Source organism: Acanthisitta chloris, unplaced genomic scaffold, assembly GCF_000695815.1.
Source record: "Acanthisitta chloris isolate BGI_N310 unplaced genomic scaffold, ASM69581v1 scaffold38837, whole genome shotgun sequence".
Lineage (NCBI taxonomy): Eukaryota > Metazoa > Chordata > Aves > Passeriformes > Acanthisittidae > Acanthisitta > Acanthisitta chloris.
This window is the reverse complement of record NW_008684913.1, coordinates 4,832-15,040: the sequence shown is the minus strand read 5'-3', so window position 1 is coordinate 15,040 and position 10,209 is coordinate 4,832. Positions and strand designations below refer to the sequence as shown.

The window sequence follows — 10,209 nt, the reverse complement described above, 5'->3', positions numbered from 1 at the left end:
CTACAGCAGATCTACAGAACTGGGCTAACGAAGTGTGCAGCCAAATCAAAGGAACAAAGGTAGTCAAAGATACTAGCATTTTCTCTTTGTGCAATGTTTTCTTCATGATATTCCTGACACTCCTTCTGACACAGATTCCATGGTAATGTTTGGCTAGAAGACAAGTATTGAGTTCCTCAAAAAGTGCTCAGAGCTTTGGCTTTGTTAGTTTGGTTTTTCTGTAAATGTGAGGCATATGAAATCACTGTTCACAAATAGCTTCTGAACCTGTTCTCTGGTTTCAGCCAGTTTTAACAGAGATAGAGGTCTCTGTGATTATTAAATATTTATGAGGAGAAAGTTAAACATGAGCCCACCAGTTGCTGAACACCTGACACTGCCCAGGAGAGAGCCTTTCTAAATCCTAAGGGCAGGAAAAGCTTTAGCTGAGTTTGCCCCTGGTTACATACTATAGTGTTCATGGGGAAGAAACCTGGATTTGGGGCAATGCCAAGAATGCAAGGCATTAAGCACAGAGCCATCAGCTAAAGAAACTGCTTGAAGAAATGCTGCTTGTTCATTCAGACGTGGAAAAAAGGAAGGGCTTTTGATCTGGAAGCTCATCAGATCCCATCCTTGAAACACTCAGATTGTTGCACTGGTTCAGGTTGTTTGCATGGCCTGCTTCACACCATGGACATGGATTGAGGTGTCCCAGGTGCATGCTGTCCCCACCAACCCTTCTAGGAGCTCTGTCTAGCTTAGCTGTTAAAAGACTCATATTCCAGTGCTAAAAGAACCAAACCCATACCAAACAAACCTACTTTTTTGAGCAGGCAGTTCCTCTTTTGTGTCATAAGTGTTCATGCAACCTCCTGCCTTGGCAGCCACTCAGATCCTCCGGGACAGAGGAGTGAATCAACAGCAATTAGTGGCTGGCAGCATTTACACTCTCTCCCTCTTCTATGCTGGAAGATCTGAACAGACGCTAGAAATTAAAGGTATCAGTTCCCAAATATCCATCTTTAGAACACAACTTGCATGAACTGAAGGAAACCCTTGAAGTATTTCCCAAGCCCATTTTTTTTTTTTTTGAGCTGCAACCAAAATACAGTTTTTCTTTGGCAAGTACTGTGACAACATGTTCATGGGCCTTTGCATTTGTTGTCCTAACTTTCCAGGTGAAAGCAACCTTGCTTGCATGACTTCTCTTTTTCTAAATTGTCTCAGGCCTTCTTAATCAACCCAGGTTTTCTTCAGTCATTGCTAATACTAAAGATTCAGCCCCCAGTAAGGCCTTTACAATGCTTCAGACACATGGAGGGTTTCCAAAACCTTATAAGCAGTTAGGTGGGTCTTACTGATGGCCTATAAGGAACAGCAGAATCCAACAACTCTTCTAGATTTATTAGCTCTTCTTAAGTGCCCTTGTAAGAACTAGGAATAGTCATCTCACAAAATTAAACGTTTTTGCCCCCCAGGCCACCAGATTTTTTTCTGAACACCCGTTGAGCCCAGCACCATCAGTCACAGTTTCACAGCAGAATAGAATTACACTTCAGGCCTCAAACAGCGCAGTGCTACGCAATCTCAGCAGCTCCACACAGAGGAATAACCATGATCTGCCATTTCCTTCTTTATCAAGAAAATAACTTTCTGCTGATCTCTTTATTAAAGATGTTTTTACTTTGAATTTCTTTCAGGAGCCTCCCAGAGATGCGTTTGTTACTGTGAACATTACGAATGCTGTTGTCCCCCAGACCTCTGAAGGCACATGTCTTCTGGGCCCCACTGGCTCTCCTGTCCCTGGCAACTCATGCTGCACCAGTGATCACAGGAACAGGAGCCCCAGCACAGAGCCGTGTGAGGCAGGAGATTTTACTGTGGGAACTGAGACTGATGATTTCCGTTTCCCACCTGTTCCCATGGAAGATGAATACATGGATAAGGATCTCAATAACCCTAATTATTTATCTTTCCTAAGTCAGACTGCCAGTAAAACTGTGTCATCATTTTCAGAACCATTGGAGGCAGGGGAGAATGACAGCTTGAATCAGTACTTTTCAGGGATTGGGAGCACAGAAGACATATCAGTGTCTCAAGGCCTTCACCCTCCCTCCAACACAGATGGGGCACACGTTGCCACGGACCAACTTCTTCAGAAATCTTGCCAACATGCCCACAGTTGCCTGAAGGAAACAGGCAGCAAAGACACAGATCGTTTTGCAACAAACTGTGACTCAGAGAAGATCTGTGTGAGGTGTGGCATTTCATACAGGGAATCTCCCCAAAAGTGGAGCAAACCCTGTTGTGCTGCAGCTGACAGTGCTTCCACCTCCCCAGAAACTGGCTCCTGTGCCCAGTGCACCTGTGGTTTGAATTTCCTCTCTGCTGGTCAGAGCACTCTAACGAGTGATCATAGTATGGAAGATGCATCTTCAGATAGTACCAACATGAAGTACCAGAACACAAACAGAAGCACTTCAGGGACACACAGAAGCACTTCAGGGACCAACAGCAGCACTTCAGACCTCCCTCCAGCATCTGGTAAGCCCATTAGACTAGAACTGTATGCAGTTGTATAGGATTATTTTCTGTGCTAGCTCAATAGTATTCATAGGATCTGATTTAGGAGAGTAATAAAATGATGCTTTTTCACTTAATTGCTCTGAAGCTAATCTGAAAAACAAATCTGAAATAGTAAGGCCGTTTAGTTAGTAGTGAATTCTGCAAGTAGTATGAGCCCAGTGAGGGACCACTGTCCTGCCCTGATCTAACCAGCAATGCAGAACTGGCACTGCAGAGGTCAGGCAGTTCTGTAACCAGGTGTGTGTGTATTGGGGAACACTTTGAAGGAAGACAATATAGGGACATAGAGGCTGAGTCAAGGAAGGATGCATAATGCTCAGATAGATATTTTCCATTCAGCAGTCTGCACGCACATTTTTGCCATTAGGTTTAAGTCTGGTTACATTTATACAGGGGTCAGTGAAACTCCAGCTGGAGCTGTAACCTGGTGGCCATGACTGGGTCAAAGAGATTATGTACAGTTTTCTGCTTTTAGCTCTTTATCTTCATTTTAATTTGCTAGGATATAAGCATTCAGATTAAAATTTCATACAGACACCGTTTCTCCATACACACATGCTCTGTCCCCTGAACAACTCTGAAACCATGAGGCCAATTTGCTGATTCTCTGCCAATTAACTAATTGGGTAAATTTATCAAAATTGTCAAATGAAAGTGGGGAAGAAAAAAAATCGCTGAAGCAAAACCAGCAGAAGGGAAGTTATGAGCCTTCTCTGGATGAAACCTTCCTCCCTCAGACCTTTTTTCAGTATAAAAGTCTGCAATCTGGTGTCATGTGTTATTAGTCATTTTAGATTATAATCTCTTCAAGTCAGATGATCTATTTTTATTTATATCGATGCACTGCCAAGCGTAATGAGACCTTAGTTTTGCCTGGGACATCCAAGTATTACTGTAATACACACAGCAGTTGTAAGCTGTTGCCCTTCTTTAAAACCATGTCGTGCCTTAAAGTTTCTTACGGTGACATTCTTGTCAGTCTGCCAAAGCCCCAAAACAACACACTTGAAGGCCCTTCCTCTCTCAACATGCATGCCATATGGGAATCTGAAAGTCTGTAGCATTCATCTTCCTAAGAGCAGAAACTCTTTCTGCTGCTTCAGTTTCCTGAAATCCTGACCGTTTCACTGCCTGGTCTGTACAAAATGCAGGAGGAGTAAAGAGAACACAGACTATCTTTTTTGTTACTGTTGGAAAGTGACTCTGAAGCAAAACTGAAAGTCAAGTTGTATTTGGTATTGCTTTTCTTTCTAAATCTGAGAGAAAGAGAAAACATTAAGGAACAACAGAGCAAACAGGAAAGCTTGGATTTAAGCAACATGCTAGAAAGTGCCATCTTAGATCTGCAGCATAATTCTTTATATGGGATTTTAATTGTGTCTGTGCCTTCGGATATGTACATGCTATAGTGCCATCTGGTGAAACTCGAGCGCAGAGACTGTGTTCCTAACTTGCCATTTTTTAGGCACAACTGGCAGGAAAGTAGTGAGCGAGCTGAGGGCAGTGTCAGAGTGTGGGTTAGTTAATCTGTAGGTAATGTGGCTTGCTGGCAGAGTAATTTTTCTGTGCACAGAATGGCTGTGCCCTGCTGGCAGTGCTTGCTTGCAGGAAGTCTGGGAATAGGGCTTAGCCATAAGTTCCACACTGAAGCACACCCTGCCTCTCTGGGGCTGCACATGGAGCTGCATCAGCCCAGATGGAATAAATGGGCATGTAAAATAGCTTTCTGTAAAGCTTCTCAAGGCAACCAAAGCCACCAGGCTTTGCACACATTCATGCTAAGACAGGACAGTACAAAAGAAGTGGATGAAAAATGGGAAGAGAAAGGCCATGGGACATTCCATGAAGTTTTGGTGTTAGTTCCCTAACACTCAACATGGAGCTGCATCAGCCCAGATGGAATAAATGGGCATGTAAAATAGCTTTCTGTAAAGCTTCTCAAGGCAACCAAAGCCACCAGGCTTTGCACACATTCATGCTAAGACAGGACAGTACAAAAGAAGTGGATGAAAAATGGGAAGAGAAAGGCCATGGGACATTCCATGAAGTTTTGGTGTTAGTTCCCTAACACTCAAAAACAGAAATGGTCCCTCCTGTGAAACAACCCTAGAGGACTAAAGTGAATCTCTGGACAGGTGCCACTTACAGGAATCACCACCAGAGATGCAGGTAAGCCTTCAAGTGCTCTTTCAAACCCCACGAGCCTGGAGGCAACCAGAACATGAAGTGCTGCTTCATGACCACCTCAGGTCATGTGTAGGGCTACAGCATAAAGCATGAGTGCAGGAAGACTTAGGTGACTCACGATTGGGAATGGTTTTGCAGAGCCTTTCACTTCCAGATCCCAAACCAGCCTGGTTTGGCAGCAACAAACAGTTCTTACCACCTAGAGGCCATTAAATGTCACAGAGAAAATTATTCGCCTGCGTTGTCCTAGTTCTTAGTGAACAATTACCACAAGAATTTATCTCTCATTATAGTTAATGTCATCAGGTAGTCTGAAGAGACCAAAAGGCTGAAACACTGCAGAGAATGATGCCTTCATTCTGAAGCTGTCCCTTGCATTTTCAGGTTGGGAGCACTTCTCTTAGTGCAGTCCAGGAAGCTCTTCTGTCCATTTTCTGTGCTTCTGGGCCTCAAATATCCTTTTGTTTCAGCATGGTGTCTTCAGAAAGCACTGCAGATTTACCAGCCACATTCAACTAAATAATATAAATATGTTAATCTGCCGGTTTTTTTTGTTTCTCTCCCCACTGCCACATATATTTCTGAATATTTCACCTCATCCTGAGCACTGGTAAACTTCTTTGCAGCACCTTTTGCAAGTGACAGGCAATCTGTTTAAAGACAAAGAGTTATTTTTGTATTGCCATTATGCCCAACAGTTTTGTTGATGGCAAACAGCCAAACTGAATTGAGCACAGGGGAAACAACCAGCAAGGAAAAACTCCCACAGAGAAAGCTCTTATGGACTTCTCATGTTAATCAACAACACTTAGAGAGAAAGCAGAAAGTAGTGGTTTAGCTGAAATAAATAAGGTTGCTTGAGGGGGGCCTATTAAGAGACACTCTCGAGTGCTACCCAGACTCGGTTAGGAGCAGGCACATGTCCTAACTGCACAGCTGGAGCTGTGGCCGCTAGGAAAACAGCATTTCTCTGGGCTGGGTCATGCTTAGCTGCACTGAAAATGAGAATGTCCAAGTGTTGAGAAATTTAATGAGAAAAGGCACAAAATGCCTCAAAGGTGTCATATCAGTCAGCAAGTAATGATTAAGTGTGAAGCACAGCAGGAAGAACATTTCTTGGGAAGAGTGTTCACAGACTGGGAAGATTCTGTTTACTTGTTTTTTTCAGTTTGCGTAATTTTCAAACTTTAACAAGTTTGTTAGTTTGATGTTGAAAATTTGCTCTCAGTTATTTTCTTTCTGCTCTGAGGGAAGTGTATTAATTCCCAGAGTCTGGTCCTGCTGTCAGTTGAGTCAGCGACCCAGTCCTTGAATAGCAGAAAGATTGAATTTATACTGAAAAATCTCTAACCGCAGGGAAACTGACTGAAACCATAACTTTGTTAGGTTGCTCTAATACAGACTGTCTCTTCCCCTTCCTCTTCTCTGCCTCTGGAGTCAGCATATATCCGGGTAAATCCATGGGGGCACTACACACCGGAGTGTACCTACATAGAGGATCGGGACAATATAAGATAATCATATAAGCTCCATGTCATTTGGGCACTGTGTGACTGTGTGGTCTGATGTTAAGTCTTTCAGTACTTATTCAATAAGCCTGCTACCTAGCCTACATGGTAGGATTGATTGGGTTGGGGTTTTCTCCCCTTTGGTAAACAGTCTGATTTCTGGGACTCTAAAAAAATAAATCTCATAATTAGAAATTATTACCATTTTCTCACAAACCACAGGCAGAGGCAGGCTGGACAGAGCTTGTGCATCGCGCAGGATGGGGAGCATGAAATCGTCGTGCTCTCTCTTGCTTCCCAGATCACTGCTCAGAGAGGAAATGTTTCCAAGCCTTCCAGACAGGCTCCCTGTGTATGACAGACTTTGTCCTGAGGAGACAAAAATGGAAATAATGAGAAGGTCCAGTGGAAGGCATTGATTATAAGAGCATCCTTGTGTCACGGGGGAAAAAATAATGGAACAAGAGTAAAGCCACCACAGCAGATTAAGTTCACTGCACTAAGCGTCCACCTTGTGAGGGGAAAATATTAATCATGTGTGTCTTCTTTTCTCCCTGCTCCTTCCACAGGAAATGTGACTGGAAACAGTAACTCCACCTTTATCTCAAGTGGACAAGTAATGAATTTCAAGGGCGACATCATTGTTGTCTACCTTAGCCAAAACTCTCAGGAGGGGGCAACGGCCTCGGGGCCGAGCGAGGAGAACGTTGGCAGCCCCGTGCAGGAGGAGAACCTCAGCCGCTGTGAGACTTTTGCCGGCAATGCCCAGCACTACAAGGAGAAGTGTGCGGAGCTGCAGGGCACCTGCCTGGCCCCGGGCAGCGGGGGACCACAGTGGCCTGGTGTAGCCCTGGCTCAGGAACGGGGCACGTCGGGCAGTGGGCAGCCCGTGCAGGAGGAGGGGAAGCTGGGACACTTCTCAGAGAAGGTGTTGAACTGAGGGGAGATGGTGTCCTCGCTGCCGGCCAGGGCACTGACAGACAGCTCCCAACGGGGTGTGGGGCTGCTGCCACGCTGCCAAAGTCCCAGGTGTCACGACAGACTGGGAGACTGTTGCTGCCCTGGTGTCTCCTGGGAAATTTTACAGCTGGAAAAGACCCTTGTGGCACACATGCTGGTGGTGGTGGTGCTCTTGCTGAGGAGGTTACTGCCGGGGACAGGTGCACATGTGAAGCTGGGTGTGCTGCCCCCATTGCAGAAGCAGGGCTTTCTCCTCTCCCACACGAAGCCATGGGCTCCCTGCCTGCCCCCCATTCCCTGGCACCTCTCCCCAGCAAGCAGTGAAAGAGAGTTGAGATCCTTTGGGCTGGGAACTCTGAGGAGGAGAACGTTGCTGGCCGGGCGTGCGGGATGCTCCCGGAGAGGGGACAACACAGCGGAGGACTGGACTGAAGGGGACCGCTGAGCTCTGCCTCGGGGGTACTTATTTTTTGCAACTAAGCTGCACCCATTTTGCTGGGTTTTAGGCCTCCTCGATACCTCTGGTGGTGGAAGGAAGCCATAGTGCTGCTGCTGACCTTTTCCTCCCTGTGGCAGTTGGCATCAGCCCTTCCCATCTTTCGCCAAGGAAGCAGATGCTTCAGTCTCAAACCAGTGCCAGAGCCAAGATCCTAGTCTGCCCCTCATTAACTTGTGGGTATAAGTAGGTGTGTGTAATGCTGCCACGAGCAGATGATAACAGGCAAAATACAGCTGATACGCCTTAAAAGCGTATCAGATTAATCTCAAGCAAAGAGCATTTATAGTGACCCTGATTCACCTCTGCCTTTTTGCACCTCGCCAGAGGAGTTCAAACCCCTGGGGATGAGTGACATGTGCCTGGTATGCTGCTGCAGGAATAGCATCACTATAGCTTAAGACACAGAGCTGCTAGTGGTTGGAGGAAAGGTCTGTGACAACCAGCTGCGGATATTTCCTGAATGACAATAGATGGAGGGGTTACCCAAAGATGGAGAATTTGGTCAGGGTTGCCCACACGTTCCTTCATCTGCCCAAATTTTGTCATTCCCTCTGATATTTTCATTAGTAAGCAGAGATTTCCTTAGGTAGCATGAAGCTGTTTCCATAACTTGGCCTAAGTCAGAGTGTAGCCACTGTCACACTGAGAGCTGATGAGCAATGGAACCAAAGATTTGGCATTAAAGAATAATCATGGTTGTATTTAGCAGGGAGTCTCGGCTACTCAATTGGCTTTGGTTCAGGTCCAATATCCTGCAGCCTCTTCCAGCAGCCACTGTTAAGAGAAAGGTGACAGGAACAGAGTCTCAAGGAACTCCCAAGAGAAAAAGATACCATTTTTAATGATTTCCTGACAAGGGGTGATTTTCTGACATTCTCCTGCACATGTGAGCACTGCAGGAACCTATCTGCAGCCTGAGCCTTCAGGAGGGCAGGTGCTGTGCCAGACAGCAAAGGGATCTCTTACCTGGCGTAGTTTTGGCTTCTCCAATGGAAAAGGTCTCTGGTAAAGAGGGCTCTTTCCCAGGAAGGTTTTAAAGCTGAGGGGCTCACTGCGTAGCTGCTCTGTTTGCAATAGTACTGCTCTGCAGGGGAAAGCACTTATAAAGCTGACAAGGTGACCACTGTGTCATGATGAGCTTTTCATGCATAAAACAAAAGGATGGGCTTAGCTGCCTTCACCTCTCAGGAGAGTAATTCTGTGTTGTTTATGTATCTGAGATGTAAAGCTCAACGCAAATGTGTAAGACTCTCTTGGGTGGCTGGCAAAAAGGGCGCATGGGCAACCAGTCTCACTTCCACCTCCGTGTGACCTTAAGAAAACTAGACTACCCTAGCCTAGACTCAGCCAGGCAGGTAGGTTGTCTCATTCAGTGATGGCCCAAGCTACTTCTGCCTCTCTGAAGGTGTGTAACTGAGGCTCTCTTATCTGTGGTATTCTTTTTTCTTTCCCGATGGATCCTTCACAGCCTCTTTCTAACCTCTTCTGGAATAATTCTGTATCCCCTAGGCACTGGTGCAAAAGGGACAAGGAAGCAGAACCACCATCACCTTCAGGCAAGGTGGTGCAGATGTTTTCACATTTCATCTTTATTTTTTCAGTTCTGTTTTCCTGGAAAGCATTCTCCAGGACATCAGTCCTGCTGGAAAGCGTTCAACCAGCCCTGCTTATAAGGCAGGAGGGACTGAATTCTTCTGCTCATCTCTGGGTAAACCACCTGTCTGCAAGTCCATCTTCTCCTCCTTCTCCCTCTGCAGTTTCTTTCTTCTCTTGGTTTGTATATCTGCCAACAGAAAGCAGACTCAAAGTCCTGATTTGAGGGGAGAGAATGGGAATTTTACTACGTGTCCTCAATGAGGACACATTTTTCAGTCATTGAATTTCAGGTTCCTACTGAGAAAGGATTGAAACTAGGATCAAAAGCAAGCATGAAGAAATGAGTCTTGTATGGGAAACGTGATGCGCCAACAGATCAAATTATTTTTCTTCCTCCAGTTTCTACCCAAAAGTGAAGAAACAATATTGCAGCCATCAGCATGCTGCGTGTTCCCTGGGTCTCTGCCTGGCTGCTTAGACATGGATCCCAAAGGGACTTCTTTATCCTCATGATATCTTTTGTCATCAGTTTGGAGCTGGGGCTGTTTTTTTAACATCTGTTTGTACAACAGGACCCTATGCATTGGGCACTAATTTGGAGGCTTCTGGCTGCTATTGTAATACAAATAATGATAATAAAAGTCTGAAAGATCATTTTGAGAAAAAAAAAAGATTTTATTTGAATTAATGGAGAAAACCAAATACATTATTTTATGCCTGTGCCTATTTTAACAGAGAAAAAAAAAGGGAGTAAAATATGACTATAAATACATTCCTGGTTAGGCTTTTGTAATGTTTTCTGAATCTAGAATTGTTTTAACAAGAAGTGCTTCCTTTCCACATTATATGCTGCAATAATGCCCACATTCTGCACAGGCACAGAACCAAATA

At 45.0% G+C, this 10,209-nt stretch overlaps 1 protein-coding gene across 1 annotated transcript in view; it reads left to right on the top strand.

Annotated features, from left to right (window-relative positions):
• TNFRSF11A (tumor necrosis factor receptor superfamily, member 11a, NFKB activator) overlaps window positions 1–7,203 on the top strand; it is a 13,896-nt gene extending 6,693 nt beyond the window's left edge. The window contains exons 8-11 of the mRNA XM_009079497.1: window positions 7–59; window positions 1,683–2,526; window positions 6,833–7,097; window positions 7,143–7,203. Coding sequence (XP_009077745.1) covers window positions 7–59; window positions 1,683–2,526; window positions 6,833–7,097; window positions 7,143–7,203 — 1,223 coding nt within the window. The remainder of the gene's footprint in view (window positions 1–6; window positions 60–1,682; window positions 2,527–6,832; window positions 7,098–7,142) is intronic.
• Window positions 7,204–10,209: the final 3,006 nt, after the last annotated feature.